Genomic DNA, 19,913 nt, shown 5'->3' with positions numbered 1-19,913 from the left:
CCCACTAACTACTTTTACGGTCTTCGGAGACGCCGAGGTGCCGGAATTTAGTCCCGCAGGAGTTCTTTTACGTGCCAGTAAATCTAACGACACGAGGCTGTCGTATTTGAGCACCTTCAAATACCACTGGACTGAGCCAGGATCGAACCTGCCAAGTTGGGGTTAGAAGGCGAGCGCCTTAACCTTCTGAGCCACTCAGCCAGGCAGGTTTGTGTTTGTTTGGAGCAGAGTGAGGGAGCATCTGAGATTCCAACTGATTCCGAGAAAGAGCTCGTCGCTCAGATTCTTGCAGCTATGTACTCTCTATAGCACATGCCAGGGTTCTTTGAATGTGTATAACAGGCAATGCCACATTGTTGCAGAACCAGTGGCATATGAATGAATAAATCATTTTTTTCTCTTACAGTTAGCTTTATGTCGCACTGACACAGATAGGATTTATGGCGATGATGGGATAGCAAAGGGCGAGGAGTGGAAGGCAGCGGCGGTGGCCTCAAATAAGGTACAACCCTAACATTTACCTGGTGTGAAAATGGGAAATCACAGAAAACCATCTTCAGGGCAACTGACAGTGGAGTTTGAACTCACTATGCCCCGAATGCAAGCTCTCAGCGGTATGCCCCTAACCGCACGACCAACTCGTTCAGTAAATAATTTTATTGTAATGCCATTTTGAATGGGAAAGGTTACATAATAATGCTTGTAGAATGGGTTGATAAAGACTGTTTTCACAATTCATAAGTAGATATCAAGCGAATGCATCTAGTTGCAATTATATTATTGTGTTAAGTCTAAAACACAACAAAAAAAGAAATCGCCATGACAACCTCTGTAACTGAATTAACAAAGCTATTAGTAGTAGATAACTAAAACATCCTCCTCTGCAAACCAAGTGACCTTGCTGCGGTGGGGAAGCTTGTGCATCCTAGTGAAGCGGATAGCCGAGCTGCAGGTGCAACCAAATTGGATGGGTATCTGTCAAGAGACCAGACTAACAAATGGTTCATCAAAAGGGAGGTTGCGGCCTTTCAGAAGTCGCAAGGGTGGCAGTCTAGATGACTGATAGATATGGCCTTGTAATAATACGTAACATGGCATAGCTGTGTTGATGGTGCTAAACGGTCGTACGGGGAGACCACGGTATGAATATGACAAGCAGATTAGGGCAGATGTAATGGTTACATTGAAACAAAAAGATTACCACAGGGTAGATTGGCATTGAGAGCTGGAACAAACCAGTCTGTGGACTGATGACTCAAACAGCTGCAAGTGTCCCAGACTTTTGCACAGCATTTCACCACTTTCTAACTCTTCCACTTACTGTTTCTTCTGCCGAGAGATCATTTTCAAACTAGTACTTATATAGAAGTAACTACGAAATCATATGACCCAAAACAGTTTCTTTGAAATCAGCCTCTTCAGCATAGAATGCGAATGGGCAAGATCCACTGATGTCAGTGAAATCAATACTTTTCCATCCCCAAAAGCACACCGCATGGCCTAGTTTCATTGAACTTTGATGTGAGTGCAGTAAAGATTTAAATATATAGAAGTAAATGATAGAAGGTTCATGTTGTAATTCAATCCCTACAAAATATTTTATTTTAGAAATAAAATCTTATTAATTTTGACATCTTACAGTTAGTCTTTTGCACATACTGTACTGTGGTTTGGACATATCTCAGGTGGCCGATCACCATGGTGATTAAAAAATGTGTACACGGCTAAAATTAGTGAATGAATGAAAGTTTTCCTTTTCCCGGAAAACTCATCAGCATTGCTGTAGCATTGTTAATGTCACAACTTCATGTAAAAAGGGGTTTAGTACAATGAACCTACTCAAAAGTAAGTTGAGATCTTCACTGCACAATGATAGCATGACTCGCCCAATAATGAATGGTCCAAACCTAGAAGAGCTTGAACAAACAGCAGATCACTGGTATTTTCAACCAAAAGTATATCGACATGTTACGAGGATGGACTACAAGGAAGCAGTAGTGATGACTGAAGGTGATGAGATCCCACAGGTTAATAGTCTACTACAGAGGTAAAAGAATTTTATGTTTCATGCTTGGCTCTTAAGAATTTTGCTGGCACGTAGATTATTCTGATTTGTCTAGCCCTGCTGTACTGTTTCAAAGGGATATAGTTTGCATTAATGTTTTGTTTGCATTAGCTGCAGTAAAATGTTTGTGTGTTATTGATAGGGTTCATACAATTTATTTGAGAGGGCCTAACTATAATTTCATATTCGTCATACTTTCGGGGTGAATGCACTTTGGAACCATTTTTGTATTGAGTTCCGACCAATGGTTATTTAATAAAAAATATCCTTGTCTCTTCTATCACCACTAGAAGTTTGAGTATTAAATTCAGATATATCCTGGAGACATTTCTTACAGTACAGTAATATCAAGCTGAGTATTATGTTATACAGAGCATTCATGAAGTCAGCACACTCTAATTTTGAAAAACCGCTCATGGACCAGACAGAATTACTTTTTTTATGATTTGCTTAACGTCGCACCAAAAGAGATAGGTCTTATGGCGACAATGGGATAGGAAAGGGATAGGATTGGGAAGGATGCAGGATGGCCTTAATTAAGGTTCAGCTCCAGCATTGGTGTGATATGAAGACAGAATTAGATGATAAGCTTGACTGTGGGACGTTCTCAGAACAGCCTGTGGTGATGTTATACCACTGCAGCTGTGAGGAGTGAACACGCACAAGGAAGTGATGTGATATTCGATTCATTTTTACTGAATCATTCACATGATTCCATTCATGTTACTGAATCAATACAGTGATCTGCTGTACGGCACATTACAGTCACCGTTCCTATTACATTTGTGTGGTGTGTACTGACAGCCAGCAGCAACAACATTCAGTGCTTGCTGCTGCCATCTGGTCTTCATTCTATGAACTGCTTTCCTATGCATCATCCACCTTTCAGATTCAGGTTACTCCTGTAGCCACCTCTTTGCATCAAGTTTTAATGTTACAAAGCCTTTCCCCCACACAGCGACAACTCCATTAAGTAAGTATATAGAATTAGATGAAAAAAATATCTGTACATATCTGCATTTATTTCAAAGAACTTGAAAATTTCACTGTATTCATGGTTTTCTGATTCAACAAATTTTTAGTTAAGTTATTGCATCAGTTGGCTCACTTACTTACTATCCACATACACCGGTGATCTCGTCATCCGATTAATGAAGTCTTGTGCAATGATGCAACACGAACTGAGAGAATACTGAGTGGTTCTTCCCAATATAAAACAGATAATTTTGATCATGACTCATAGTCATAGGGCATGCTAGAGAGCCGATTTGAATTAATTGTTGAATGTCAAATAAGTTATAATACTAAGATTCATTGAAAGCCTCCGTAGCTCAGGTGGCAGCGCATCATGCCTCTCACCGCTGGGTTCTGTGGTTCAAATCCTGGTCACTCCGAGTGAGATTTGTGCTGGACAAAGCGGAAGCGGGACAGATTTTTCTCTGGGTACTCCAGTTTTCCCTGTCATCTTTCACTCCAGCAACACTCTCCACTATCTTTTCATTTCATCTGTCAGTCATTAATCATTGCCCCAGAGGAGTGCGACAGGCTTCAGCAGCTGGAACAATTCCTATCCTCGCCACAAGACGGGGGCTTCATTCATTCCATCCCTGACCTCATTGCTGACTGGAAAACAGGTTGTACATTTTCATTTACTAAGATTCATTAAACTAATAAATATAATAACCTAATAGCCTACCTACATACTACTTTGGAATATGATTTGACTACCTTTTTAACACTGCAAAAAAATCCAACTACTATTTTAACCTTCCTGTAAGGAGAGGACAGTGAATGTAAATGGGTATTATTTTCAAATGAGCTGAGACCGAGAGTCCATTACAGTGTACGATTCTTTTAGTGAGCCATGGCTCCGTATGTCTCACCCGCAGCGGAAGTTCGGCTCCCCGCCAATGTCCAGTGTTCCAATAATGAACTGTGTGTGCGTTGTGTCTCACTAATCCACGAGTGCACCACTCAGTACTGTCTGCTGCAAGTCAGCTGAATCATGTGCCGTAAGCTCACCACCTATGAAATTCGATTCACTCAGACAGTTGAATGGACTGATACACTGCTTCGAATCATACACTCAGTAGCCAACACTAGTACAAGACCATGTGGGCAACAATATTTTCTGTGTGGGCACAGCATATCTCATTGTTCGAAGGACAGATGTATGCAAGAATGGATGAACCCACACCATGTAAGCCAGTTTTGTGACATGGCCTCCAGGGAGACAACGAAGTGAGAGACCTAAGGATTTGCATGAAGTACTGATTCATTCAGAAAAAATCAGCGTCTGGTGCGCCATATCGCAAAGAAGGATCGATAGACCTCTATTTTTTGACATAACAGTTGATGGTGCCATGTACAGAGATGTGCAACAGCTTGTGGCTTTATTGCAGAAAGATAAGCGTTACTGCTGGTTTTAGCAAGATGGTGCCATTTTTTATACTACTAACAAGACCATGAGAATATTGCATGGTTTTTTGTAATCAAATAATCTCAAGTAATTTGTGCCCCTTCCTCCGTTTGTCCAATTTGATCTCTCCAGACCTTTCTGTGGGCTTTTAAAAAATTGTACAATAAAAATCCAGATTCATTAAGTGAACTCAAACAAGCAATTTCTAAATAAATTGCAGAAATAATACCAGCAACTTTGAGAAAAGCAATGAAAAACATGTGTAGGCAGGTAAAATTGTGCCTAAAGGAAAATTATGTCATTTCCAACATAACTGGAACTGCAGGAAAGCTATGTGCATGAAACTAATTAGTGTTTGAGCATTTATTATTCTCAACACTTCCAGAATATTTCGGTTGAAGTTTATTTAATTATTTATTTTTTAAAAGCTGCTTTACATCGCACCACCAGATAAGGCAAGACTTTCCTTGTGGAAATCTAAGCAGCAAGAATGGGTGGAGCTGCGTGAACATCTTCTGGCTGGTTACAATGAAGACTGGAGTGTTTGGAGGTCCCTTAACCGATTAAGAACTGGTGTCGGCAGGGCTAAGTTCTCATTTAAGTTATGGGGCTTCACATCAGAGGACAGCAAGTGCGACTGCGGTCAAGAACAAACAGTAATCCACATGTATAAATGTCCTCTCTGCCCATTTTCATGTTCAGAGTAAGATTTAATGCTTGCTGATGACAATGCCATAGGTGTGGCTCAGTTTTGGAAAAACACCATCTAGATGTATAGTATATTTGGTCAATTTTCCTTTGTCCATTTTTGTAAGTTTTGTAAATAGTCTAATTATCACTTTATTTTTAACTGTATGATTAAGTATGCTTCTGACAAGAGTAAATAAATAATTGAACCAGCACAGATAGGTCTTATGGTGATGATGGGATAGGAAAGGTTTAGGAATGGGAAGGAGGCAGCCGCGGCCTCTTATTAAGGTACAGTCCCAGCATTTGCCTGGTGAAAAATGGGGAACTGCAGAAAACCATCTTCAGGGCTGCCGACATTGGAGTTCAAACTCACAATCTTCTGAATGCAAGCTCACAGCTGTGCACCCCTAACTGTATGGCAAACTCGCTCAGTTAACGTTTAAAATTTATGTTTCTTTTCCTAAAGGTATGCATAACAAATATATGTACAGTAAAGTCTCGATTATCCGACCTAAAAGGGACTTGGTACGTTGATCACTGAAAATGTCAGACAATACAGAATAACTTTGAAAATGAACTGAAACAAACAGGAAGGCTATACTTTATTACGAAAACAATGACGTGTTTTACGGCATTCCATTTATTGAATTATCAATTCAATTGTACAGTACATGCAGTAGTGAACGAAAACATTCCAAATGTCTTACGAAAAGAAACTTGTCAACAATGTCTGCTTGCCTAATGATCCACGTTTTCTTGCTGCGAGATCCCGCCATTGAAGAAAAATCAACACCTCCGTTGCACTTGTTTCTGGCTGTTGCTAAACGTAGCTTAAGGCCATTTCCAATGCACATAATCCTTCACTGTTAGTCATCATTTTCTCCTTTTGTTCTGCAATGCCTCGTTCTTCTTCATAATCCTCATTTTCATTAGCATTCACAAAATCAATAATATCAGGGTCAGTTATTTCAAACAGGTGATCTTGTGCACACCACTTACTCATATCTTCAGTCGTAGCATCCTCACAGCCAGGAATTCAATTCAGTAAAGGCACAACATTTTCCATGTCTTCTTGTAGCACCTTCTCTCGATGTTGAACCTCGTTTCAACTTTTCTATCATGTAATTGCCATTGTCCATTTCCTCTATCAGGGATGAAAGGAGTTTCCACCGATATTTCCTCTTCAATGTTTCCAGCATTGGCTGGCATAATGACGTCGCGTTAGGAGGGAGGAACACGACTTCGATGTCACCACTTCTAAGTTGCTCTTCATTTGAGTGTGATGAAGCGTTGTCTAGTAGAAGAAGAGTTTTTCTAGGGAGATTGTTCAAAGCTAGAAATTTTTCTACATCTGGAAAAAACTGTGTAATAAAACCAGTCTTAAAAGATGTCAGCAGACATCCATGCAGCCATCTGATTTGTGTCATGGACTGGAAGAGCCTTAACAGAAATGTTTTTAATACCCTAGGCTTCTTTGCTTTACCGATCACAAGCAATTTTTCTTTTAATTTCCCCGTAACATTACTACAGACAAGAACAGTAACTATTTCCTTACGACGCTTGTAGCCAGGTGCAGACATCTCTGCTTGGGCTGCGAGAGATTTTGATGGCAACATCTTGAAATTTAGCCCCGTCTAATCACAATTAAAAATCTGATCACCAGTTAATCCTTCAACAAGAATTATTTCCTGAAATTCCTTTTTAAATTTCATAACCTCATTGGATTTAGCTGACAGTTTTTCTCCACAGATATTAAGCTGCTTAACGCTATACTGTTTTTTCCACCGATCAAGCCACCCAGCACTGGCAGTAAAATTAGGGTCCCTTCATTAAACTCTTTCTGGAAATACACAGCCTTTTCTTGCAGAATGGGGCCAGATAATGGCAGGACCTTTTCCCGGTGTTGAGTGAACCAAATAAATAGCACTTCACTTACTTTTTCATGCTCACATTTTTTCATTGTTTTTCTAATTTTCAGTGCATCTCTTGTTGCTCTGGTAGACCACCGCATATCAATTTCTTCCTCTTTATTTTCCTGTCTCCCACTGTAACATGTCCAACACCATAATATGAAGCCACTTTTAGAAGAGTTTCCCCTTTGTCCAGTCTCTTTAATGCACTCGACTTGTCTTCCATAGAAACAATCACTTTCTTCCCTTTACTCGCCATACTCACAGAAAATATGAAAACTATAACATCCGCACCCAACCAATACTACAATGAACAATGAATGAAGACTCGCTGCACCTGTCCTTGAGAAAAAAAACCGGTCCTACCGCCAGCAGTCAGGCCAGGGCTTGTCCCACGGTTGCACCCTCCACACCGGGTGTCCCTGAATTTAGTCTTCACCAAAAGTTAAAATTAAGTCTACCAGTTTCGGATAACATGGAATGTCGGATAAGTGAAGGTCGGATGAGCGAGACTCTACTGTAATCAGTAGATGCTTCAGTGAGATACAACTTTAGAAAGAAAATCAGAAATTTTGAGTGGGGTGACTTTATAAAGACCCTGTTCAAAATCTGTTAAACATAAAAAAGTAGAATTTCTAGTTATTTACACATAAATAAAAAATATCTTCCATTTGTCAACAACATGGCATGCTACGGTACACAACAAAACTGAAAGAGACACTAATAATTACAGCAAAAAAAGCAGCATAATTCTACATTAATAGTTGTAATCAATTAATTACAAAGTACACACTTCCACAAGAGTACTGAACACAGCATATCAAAACAGAGTTAAAAAAATTCCAAAGTAACAATATTCATCTACTTTAACATTTCATTTCCTAATCTGATATTTCCTGCATCCCTGACTTCTTTCGACTGCACTAAAATTACTTTTGTATCGGATTTAATTTTCATCTTGTACTCCTTCTCCAGGATTGTGTCCACACCATTCAGCAATTTATCCAGATCTTCTGGAGACTCAGATATAATAATATCATAAGCAAATCTCAGTTTTGCTTTCCTCTTCTTGGAATGTGATTCCCTTTCCAAATTCCTCTTTGATTTTCTTTACTGGCTGTTCTTGGCCTATATAGACAATGAAGAGGAGAGGGGACAAACTGCAGCCTTGTCTCACTCGTTTCTGGATTGCTGCTTCTTTGTCAAAGCCCTTGATTCTTATTACCGCACACTGATTAACCATACTAGTACCAATAACTTCAAGCCTAAAACTGCTTAAACCGAGTTTGATAGCTGCAGTCGCTTAAGTGCAGCCAGTATCCAGTATTCGGGAGATAGTAGGTTCGAACCCCACTGCCGGCAGCCCTGAAAATGGTTTTCCATGGTTTCCCGTTTTCACACCAGGCAAATGCTGGGGCTGTACCTTAATTAAGGCCACGGCCACTTCCTTCCCACTCCTAGCCCTTTCCTGTCCCATCGTCGCCATAAGACCTATCTGTGTCGGTGCGATGTAAAGCAACTAGCAAAAAAAAACATATTTGAATTTCTGAATCTTCTAAGTTCATACCACTACTTCTTTAGTTATTCTGACCAAGCAGAAAGAACTGAAATGAATATGGAGAAGCTTACCTGATTACGCGCAGAGTTCTTGATTACAGGAGGATCATTCCAGCCTGGCAGTGTGCTACCAACACGAGGATCTTGAGGGGTTATAGGGTTTGTGGATCCCAATACATCTGCAGCAAATAATATTAAAACATAACAGTAACTAATGCACAAAAACTCACATGAAGAAAATTATATAAAAAGGAGCTAAAAATGGTTCATCTTATCTCAGTCCTATACTGTTTATATTTCCATGCATAAAATAAAATAGGGATTGGATTTTTTTGGTGACTTGAGAATCCAGAAAGTGGTATTTTAACCAACAATCAGATCGGCTTTCACTCCTCATGTGAGAAGTGCCAGAGCCGACTGAATTGGCACAATTATTTTCTAGTATTTAAGGGCATCTGTTAGCAGATGTTGCTGGGTGCTTCATTCTCTCAGGCATGTATAATTTCCTCCTTGTGGATCCTTAATATAAAGGGAGAGAGTTTATAATTTGTGATGTTGACAAGCTCTGAAGTCTGTGGATGCAGAGTCAGCTTCTGCCATAACAGTAGCCACGGCTCGACTGTGGCTTGACAGCTAAACATTCCAACTGATCAATTGAACAGAGAATGCTTCCGCTTCCTGGTGGCCACAGCTCAACCATGGCTGTACAGCTCTGCATTTGGGAGGTGGAGATGGGCTTGTTCCTACTGTTGGCTGTCCTGAGAATGGTTTTCTGTGGTTTTCCATTCTCCTGCACTAAGGCGAATGCCAGGGTAATTACTAGTATATCCTTCAGGGTACGGAATGAAGGTAGTAGTAAGCCTGAGTTGTTGACATTATGGCGGTATATAGAAGAGATGGTCTTATTGACAGCATGGATGATGATAAAGTGATGGCCTATTTATTGAAAAATGATACAACAGAGGTTGAACTAGATTCCAAAAGTGATTGTGATAGTAATGTTATACCAGGAACCTTGCCATTATCAGCAGTATGGAAGAGGGAGTACCATTCTGGTCCTGGTACATTGGATGTCCACTAATCTCCAAATTATCTCCAGAAATATTAGTGTAACTAAATTTTGTCAATAACAATAATTAAAGAGATACTAGTTTCCACTCATTTATACCTGGTGAATTTTAATATAAAGCTCTAAATTGAGATATTCACGCATTTATTACTTTGTCCACTGCTGGTGCAAAATGTAGATAAAATCAGCTGTGCAAGGAAGCTTAGTGCAGGCTATACCATTGTACACATTGCTGTCTTACAGTTTTATTAAAAATCTGAATGACCGGGCAAGTTGGCCATGCAGTTAGGGGCATGCGGCTGTGAGCTTGCATCCGGGAGATTGTGGGTTCGAATCCCACTGTCGGCAGTCCTGAAGATGGTTTTCCGTGGTTTCCCATTTTCATACCGGGCAAATGCTGAAGCTGTACCTTAATTAAGGCCATGGCCACTTCCTTCTAACTTCTAGGCCTTTCCTATCCCATCATCACCATAAGACCTACATGTGTCGGTGCGATGTAAAGCCAACAGCAAAAATTTTAATATATAAAAACATGACAACAAAATGTAGACAAGACTATTTTTTCTTTCACTTCTGGGAGAGAATTTAATGGTGTATATTGTTGAAATGTATTCATTGTTGAAGTTTTTATTAATGATTAGAATGAACTCCAAAAATGATCTGAATTCAATGTTTAATGACTGGAATGAAAGGTGAACTTGATATTCAGAGAGGGAAAGAGTGGGTGCAGATTTCATTTTGAAAAACAACTTTTTGGGACGGTTGTAGTGATGATTAACAAATGTGCATTAATCTCATTTTGTTACGAATTGTGATAACATTTCCCCGTGTTCTTAGATCCGTGCAATATGACAAATGTATTTGACAACTGTCAAATTCATTAAAATGTAAAAATAATTCACAAGTAATATTTTTCTTTTATGAGCTTTTGCTATTAAAATATGTATTCTTTATTAAATTCAGCATGAATTTTATGAGAATTTTTCCAAAAGACTGCAGTAACATTAAAAAGGGGTTGGAATTCTTAGCCAGAATTTCACGAAACAGCATGGCACCAAGATGTTTAAACTGTGAATGTTTTATACATATTCACAGCACTACAGCCCTGTTGGGCCTTGGCCTAACAAGCAACAGCTGCTCAGCCCGAAAGCTCCCACATTATGAGGCAACAAGAGGGCAGCACAATGAATTTCATCTTGGTCATTATTGTAGGCTTTCTAGACCTAAGCCACTATCTCACCATCAGTTAGCTTCTCAATAGGCTGAGCGGACCTTCAATTAGCTTTCAGATCCAGGTATAAATCCCAGACCAAACCAGGAATCAAACCTGGGACCTCTGAGTAAGAAGAAAGCTTGCTACTCCTAGACAGCAGGGTCGGAATGCATACATGGGTCTGAATGTTAACTTTTTTTAAAGTCTGAATATAAAGAGAACTGCACTGAATGATAATGAAAATTATCTCATAGTTACATCTTCACTGTACAATGTATGCTTTTTGGCATTCAGTCTGCAAGCCTCTGCGAATTAACTAAGTGCTTCCATAATGAAAATATATATTTTTAAATTAAAAAACGTTTTTCTGATATTGCCATTAATGCTTTCACAGCCCGTACTTATAGACATGATGCTGTGTAGGCTTTTGGGCTTATGCCGTGTCAAGAAAATAAGGTGAAATTCTTAACGTTTTGCAGAAAACTGTGCTCTGCATCCTCAGAAGAAATCTCAACTAACAACGAGAAAGGCTTCTTAAACAATGACCCTTTGAAATTTTGAATGTCATACTAGAAGTGGAAATAGTACGTTCATTCGCCACCAGATGGCTCCCAGGACGTGGCACAATGCTAGCATTCGAAGCGGAAGCTGACCAAACCCTCACAATCAGATTAAGCGGTTCGCATAATGTGTTTTGCGTAACATATGACATAGACATTAATTAAAAGAAATAAGTTTCATAATGATAGATCCGTATTGAACTGTGATTACAATAGAGTAAAATAATATATTATTATTGGTCCACCTTTTCAATACAAAATGAAAATTACATAGGGACTAGTTTCGACCTAGTAATAGGTCATCATCAGCCTGAAGTAAGTTAAAGATCGAAGAAAACATAAACAATGTAAACACAAGTACAGTCTCTTTAAAGGTACATACCAAGTGGGAAGTTGAGTAGAGATATATTAAAAATAATAACTCATCCAAATTGACGAAGCACTGAGCGGAATTTATGTAAAGTTCGGTGCGCCGTATATTATAAAAGACCACTGTGCACTAAATGATGCAATAAAGAAGAATAGTAGGTTGAATGCTGGCTTCTTCTTAGCTGTTGTATAATCGAAGAAGATTACGTCGTGTTTTATAAGGTATTGATAGACGTCAAAATACATGGATGTTGGAAGGCTCTTCAGTTTTTTTGAACATGGCAATAGTTGCGTGTGGAGGCTTAGGAAACCAGAGAAGCGTTATATTATGTTAAAAAATAGAGATCCTTAAAAAAGTCCCGTGCGTTGTATAAATTGTGGAAATGGAAATCGAAAAAACTTGGTTCTTGAGCGATAATGTTGTTCATTCAGAGATCGATTGAAAATAAAGAATCGTAACATAGTCTTCTCAAGATGTTCATAAACCAGAATTAATAGATGATGCGAAGTATGATGCTAGGAGAAAGCTCTTCTGCTTCTGGAATCTTGAAGGACGATGGATGTTTCACGAGGTGGAGCAACATATATGGAGTTAAATAAAGGTGGAAATAAATTCGCAGTTCAATGCGGACCATAAATTTGATTCTGAATAAAAGACAGTAAGATATATATATTTTTTTTTTTTTTTAATATGTCAAAAGGAAAACTCAAGCGTGATGTGATGAGCTGAAGAGAGAAACGGAGGTAGGAAAGGATCAAAGGAAATTTTGAGGAGGTGAGGGAAGAAAAATGAAGGCAGGAGAAGAATATATAATTTTTTTTATTTTTTATTATTTTTTTTATTTTATTTTTTAGCTGAAGAGAGAAACGGAGGTAGGTAAGGATCAAAGGAATTTTTTTTTTTTTTAGGATGTGAAGGAAGGAAAATAAAGGTCTGAGTTTTTTTTTTTTTTTAGCTGAAGAGTGAAACGGAGGTAGGTAAGGATCAACGGATTGGTTTTTTTTTTTATATCTGAAGAGAGAAACGAAGGTAGGTAAGGATTAAAGGATTTTTTTATTTAGCTGAAGAGAGAAACGAAGGTAGGTAAGGATCAAAGGATTTTTTTTTTTTAGGTGAAGGAAGGAAAATAAATGTCGGAGATTTTTTTTTGAGGTGAAGGAAGGAAAATAAAGGTCTGAGAATTTTTTTTTTTTTTTTAATTAAGGTGGGGCTGAGGGATGTGGGAATATGGAAGAATGATTAAGAAAAGTGCTAAAAACAGAATGAACAATCGGACCTTTAATATTAGATTTTGATTGTCTGAAAAGTTGAATTAGCAGGTCAAAAAGAATGTTTGATTTTTCGGAAATGTCATTGAGATTGAAATTGGGATTGAAATATTGGTCTAAATTAATAAAGCAATTCTCTGTTATGTTAAGGAGGGGTCCTTTATTCATAATTTTGAGAATTGTCATATCTTGTTTAATGTCAGTAAATTTATGATTACAATCATTCATGTGCTGACCAACTGCAGAAAATTTATTGTGTTTTTGGGCATTGACATGTTCAAGGTATCGTATTTTAAAGTTTCTTCCTGTTTGTCCGATATATAGGTTCAAATGCAACAGCTGCAATTCTTCTTATATCGGACAAACAGGAAGAAACTTTAAAATACGATACCTTGAACATGTCAATGCCCAAAAACACAATAAATTTTCTGCAGTTGGTCAGCACATGAATGATTGTAATCATAAATTTACTGACATTAAACAAGATATGACAATTCTCAAAATTATGAATAAAGGACCCCTCCTTAACATAACAGAGAATTGCTTTATTAATTTAGACCAATATTTCAATCCCAATTTCAATCTCAATGACATTTCCGAAAAATCAAACATTCTTTTTGACCTGCTAATTCAACTTTTCAGACAATCAAAATCTAATATTAAAGGTCCGATTGTTCATTCTGTTTTTAGCACTTTTCTTAATCATTCTTCCATATTCCCACATCCCTCAGCCCCACCTTAATTAAAAAAAAAAAAAAAATTCTCAGACCTTTATTTTCCTTCCTTCACCTCAAAAAAAAATCTCCGACCTTTATTTTCCTTCCTTCACCTAAAAAAAAAAAAATCCTTTGATCCTTACCTACCTTCGTTTCTCTCTTCAGCTAAATAAAAAAATCCTTTAATCCTTACCTACCTTCGTTTCTCTCTTCAGATATAAAAAAAAAAAAACCAATCCGTTGATCCTTACCTACCTCCGTTTCACTCTTCAGCTAAAAAAAAAAAAAAAACTCAGACCTTTATTTTCCTTCCTTCACATCCTAAAAAAAAAAAAAAATTCCTTTGATCCTTACCTACCTCCGTTTCTCTCTTCAGCTAAAAAATAAAATAAAAAAAATAATAAAAAATAAAAAAAATTATATATTCTTCTCCTGCCTTCATTTTTCTTCCCTCACCTCCTCAAAATTTCCTTTGATCCTTTCCTACCTCCGTTTCTCTCTTCAGCTCATCACATCACGCTTGAGTTTTCCTTTTGACATATTAAAAAAAAAATATATATATCTTACTGTCTTTTATTCAGAATCAAATTTATGGTCCGCATTGAACTGCGAATTTATTTCCACCTTTATTTAACTCCATATATGTTGCTCCACCTCGTGAAACATCCATCGTCCTTCAAGATTCCAGAAGCAGAAGAGCTTTCTCCTAGCATCATACTTCGCATCGTCTATTAATTCTGGTTTATGAACATCTTGAGAAGACTATGTTACGATTCTTTATTTTCAATCGATCTCTGAATGAACAACATTATCGCTCAAGAACCAAGTTTTTTCGATTTCCATTTCCACAATTTATACAACGCACGGGACTTTTTTAAGGATCTCTATTTTTTAACATAATATAACGCTTCTCTGGTTTCCTAAGCCTCCACACGCAACTATTGCCATGTTCAAAAAAACTGAAGAGCCTTCCAACATCCATGTATTTTGACGTCTATCAATACCTTATAAAACACGACGTAATCTTCTTCGATTATACAACAGCTAAGAAGAAGCCAGCATTCAACCTACTATTCTTCTTTATTGCATCATTTAGTGCACAGTGGTCTTTTATAATATACGGCGCACCGAACTTTACATAAATTCCGCTCAGTGCTTCGTCAATTTGGATGAGTTATTATTTTTAATATATCTCTACTCAACTTCCCACTTGGTATGTACCTTTAAAGAGACTGTACTTGTGTTTACATTGTTTATGTTTTCTTCGATCTTTAACTTACTTCAGGCTGATGATGACCTATTACTAGGTCGAAACTAGTCCCTATGTAATTTTCATTTTGTATTGAAAAGGTGGACCAATAATAATATATTATTTTACTCTATTGTTATGACATAGACAGGTGTAAGATATAGACACAAGCCTGGAATGAAACATCTAACGTGTTTTGAGTAACATATGACATAGACAGGTGTAAGATATAGACACAAGCCTGAAATGAAACATCTAGCGATGAGGAACGTACGAATTTGGAAAAACACCAAGATGAAATAACAATAGTGAAGGGGGAAGGGAAGGGAACAACCTACGTAAATTTTTTAATGGCTGGCAACCAGGTATTACTTAACTGATAGCCGCTGTCCCTGTCAATTTCAACAGGGACAGCGAAGGGTAGTAAATATCTCCCATGTATAGCCTGTCTACAAATTAGGAACATAATCGTGAGAAGCAGACTAATGTGATGCATATTTTTCCCGTGACAGCCTAGTCATGGATATGGAAAAAGTCGTGAAATTGCTTACTAATGAAGATACAAACTAGATAGGCATTTGCATCTTCAAGCCCCAGTGCAAAAGGTTTTCATATTGTTCTCTCCTATTTTTTTCACACCTTTGAATTCTCTCCTCTCAACTTCAAAAGCTTCCACTATATCTGCACATACAGTACACAACGTACAAGTGTTTCCATATTCCTGTTCGGTAGTTTTTATTTGCGTATTCAATAGCAGATTTTCTCGTTCAAAATGTTCTCTTACCTTATCCCCTGCAAAAATGTCTTAAAGTTTTACTGTAGTTATTACAGTCATTTCTGGTAGTCTCATCAGCATACAGATATTCACAATACCTTTTCCATCCTCCAATGGCCAGTTATCTTCAATGAGAGTACCATCTATATCTTCTACAACTCAAAAATGGGGTTTAAAGTCATGGGTAATTGTCTTGACCATCATGAAGAGTTCACGAGGTTGACTATGCTACTTATTTTCAATTTCATCACAGATTTTATGAATTTGGTTTCCCTCACCAAGTCTGCCCTGCTTTTTAACCTGCCAAGAGAGTGATGCATGCAGTTGTAAACGTTCATCAGTTCTATCATTGTTTCTTTTTTGGGGGTGAAGCTGATTCCTGCCGGAGGTGCCCCTGCTAAGGTAGTTGGAACTAAATTTCCATTACTGAACTGAACATCAGCATTTGGAGGTCAGACTGTCTCTCGAGATCTCCTGAATGATGGTACACAAACAAATGACAGCTCACAGAAGTTCTTTTCAGAGCCAATCCAACCAAATCCTTGGGTCCTGTATTAAGAGTCCTCCAAATTAACATAGAAGGCATAAGTAAATCTAAGGCCAGCTATTTGTCCAAACTGTCATTAGAAAATAACAATGATTTAATCTGTGTTCAAGAAACTCATATTTCTGATGAGTCACATATGCACTCAAGAGGAAAGATCCATGGTTACAGATTATTGGGAGTTGCTTATCATCAATTGTACGGTTCTGCGACCTATGTTTGCAACTCCATCACGGATGCCCATCTAGTCTCTTCACACCAGGAGAACAACATTTTTAACACTGTGACTCAGGTTAACAGCTTGATAGTTGTGAACATTTATACATCTCCAGGCATCCACTGGTCTGATAAAACTCTGTACATCCTGCTGTCTATGTGGGTGATTTAACAGCCACCACACCCAATGAGGATACAGATCAAATGACCTTTGTGGAGAAAAACTTACTGAATGGTCAGACTTGTCCAATATTCAGCTAATCTTCAACCCAAAGGAAAAAGGCTCCTTTAAATCAGTAAGGTGGAACACAGAAACCAATCCTGACTTATATTTTGTGTCCACTGATCACCAGGGATGTAGTTTACCTGCTATTCGTAGAATGCTCACAAACTTACTACACAGTTGGCACCATCGTGTTCTTTTGGAAATAGGCACTCAGATTCCCATTATTAGATCTTCTCTTCCACAGTGGAATTTTGTCAAAGCTAACTGGACAGTTTCTCTACTGATCTTGATAGCAGCATAAGATGGATTCCTCCTGATGTCAACAGCTACTGTAGATTTGTTACAGCAGTATTTGCTGCTGCAAAAAGACACATTCCTAGAGGAGTCAGAAAGGAGTATATACCCAGATGGAATGAAACATGTGAAAAACTCTACAGTGATTTTCAAGAGAATGGAGAAAAGGATGTTGCTGATGAACTCATGAACAACTTAGATGAAGCCAGACTGAACAAGTGGACAGAAACTATGTAGACTATGGATTTCAAACATTCAAGCATGAAGGCTTGGAGCCTCTTAAAGAAGTTGGAGAGATCACCTCACATTCCACAGCCCAAATTTGCAGTATCACCTGATCAAGTTGTCAAATGGATTACTGGAATGTCTAAAGTGAAACCCAGGAAAGAACTCAATTGGTTAATAAGAAAAGAACTAACCTTCATGAAAAAACATAATATTGGTTCATCAAATATTTATGCCCCTTACACCGAAAAAGAGCTCCTGTCTGCTCTGAAGATAACAAAAAAAAAAATGCAAAGCACCTGTTTTTGATGGCATTCATCCTGAATTCCTCAAGCATTGTGGGAAGAACACAAGAAAGTGGTTGTCATGGTTTTTCTCAAATATTCTGAATAGAGGCAAACTTCCTCCAGAGTTCAAATGAACCAAGATTCTGGCTATTCTGAAACCAGGTAAACCTTCTGATTGTCCTGAAAGTTACTGTCCAATTGCTCTAATGAGTGTTTGTTACAAACTTCTGGAACGGCTCATCTATAATAGAATAAGCTCTCTAATTTTACAATCACTCCCAGAAGAACAAGCCGATTTTAGACTTAACTGTAGTTGTGAAGACCAAGTTCTTGCATTAACAACCCACAATGAAGCAGGTTTTGAGAAACGACTGAAGAGTGGTGCAGTGTTCATAGACCTTACAGCCACTTATAATACGGTTTGGAGAGAGGGAGTTGTGTATACGATTTTTGAACTTGTTGGGTGCAGAGTAATGTCACAATTCATAAAGAACATGCTATCAGATAAAATGATCCAGGTAGTTATGGATAACAAACATAGTAAAGTTAAAAAGCTCGAAAATGGTCTCCCTCAAGGATCTGTGCTCTCTCCATTGCTGTTTAATATGTACATTGCCAATATACCTGGCACTACATTACGCCAATTTGCTTATGCAGATGACCTAGCAATAATTACTCAGCAATCCAATGTGAATGAGACAGAAGCAATTCTAAACAGAGACCTTGACATTTTGAGCCAGTACTTTGATAAGCAGTGTTTGATACCTAGTACCAGTAAAACAAAAACCTGTCTCTTTCACCTTAATAACAGGCAGGCACACATTACTTTGATGTTTCCCTCGACAATTCTCCTCTACCACACAATCCTAACCCTAAGTACTTTGGAGTAACTCTTAATCGGACACTATCCTTCAGGAAACATTTAATGAATACCGCTGCTAAACTGAAGAGCAGGAACGATATCATTTAGAACTTGGGTTCTACATGGGGAGTATCAGCATCCACTCTTAGGTCATCAGCAATGGGATTGGTATACTCTACAACCGAGTATTGTTCTTCTGTTTGGCTGAATAGCCCTTATGTTAAGAATATTGATGTCATTCTGAATCAGACGATGCGCATTGTCAGCGGCATAGCCAGACCTACTCCTCTTTTTTTGGTTGCCAGTCTTGAGCCACATAACACCTCCAAGAATACGCAGACAAAACAACCTAATACACGAGTTCAGGAAGAAAACAATGAATCCAAGTCTTCCCATTCATGAAGACATGGTTGTTAGGTAGTTTAACCTTCCAATTAAAATTAGGAGAACATTGGAATTTTATGGTAACATAAAATTAATGAAATCATACACCCAGTCGCCATACGACCAAGTGCGTCAGTAAATGAAATAAAAATAACAGATAACGAATTGAAGGTACTGGTGAATTCAAGCCCAGAACCCTGTGGTATTTTATTACATGACGGTCGGTAACAAAATGTTATAGTACGACGAGATAATATTGGATAAATATTGTATTTTATTCAGCAGAAGATACACAGGTGTCAATAGGTAGCATGGAACCTCAATGATGAAAATGTGTAGCGGAGGCCATGGAATGTGTACAATCAAATGGGCCAAGATCAATTCATATACAGTAGTCATACATTGTCTATCTATTATGATATAATTTGAGAATCGAGACCCATATTGAGATAGTCGATTGGTACGTCGAGTTATGAAGGCGAAAGATTGTTAAATATGTTCCTTTGCCAAGATCAGTGATTTCAAGAGCGCCCTGTATCAAAGAGGTTATTGCACGTTATAAACTTTATATTAGAGCTCGTATTGTCAAAGTATCAACTTGTGAAAATTTGGATTTTATAATTCCACCTTTACAATACTGTAATTGTCTTTATTAAAAAGACTACATTAAATTACACTCGTGAAACATGTTTCGTCCTCTTATAGGACATCTTCAGTCACAAATACAAATACATAACATTAAAAATAAGGCGAGGACACATTGAAATAAGTAAATACAAAGTCTTTGTATTCCGTGACGCGGCGTGATGGCGTCTTGTCAATCTTCAATGTTAAAATGGTGCGGCGTAAACATGATATGAAACATGAAGTCCAATTAAAATCATATGTTAAAATTGTTGTTCAAAACAACGAATTGTCAATTATAAAACACCGTAAGTGGCCATGCGAATAAAATTATGTGCATATTGTACATAAAACAGTGTTGTGGTGATGCCACATTATAATAGCTTTCTT

At 37.9% G+C, this 19,913-nt stretch overlaps 1 protein-coding gene across 3 annotated transcripts in view; it reads right to left on the bottom strand.

Moving 5' to 3' along the window:
• Sec31 (secretory 31) overlaps window positions 1-19,913 on the bottom strand; it is a 386,738-nt gene that overhangs the window by 61,398 nt on the left and 305,427 nt on the right. For all 3 annotated transcript variants that reach the window (XM_067138230.2, XM_067138232.2, XM_067138231.2), the window contains one exon: window positions 8,714-8,820. In XM_067138230.2, the coding sequence (XP_066994331.2) occupies window positions 8,714-8,820 (107 nt within the window). The remainder of the gene's footprint in view (window positions 1-8,713; window positions 8,821-19,913) is intronic.

This window comes from Anabrus simplex, chromosome 1, assembly GCF_040414725.1.
Source record: "Anabrus simplex isolate iqAnaSimp1 chromosome 1, ASM4041472v1, whole genome shotgun sequence".
NCBI classification, from domain to species: domain Eukaryota; kingdom Metazoa; phylum Arthropoda; class Insecta; order Orthoptera; family Tettigoniidae; genus Anabrus; species Anabrus simplex.
This window is presented reverse-complemented; position numbering and strand designations above follow the sequence as displayed.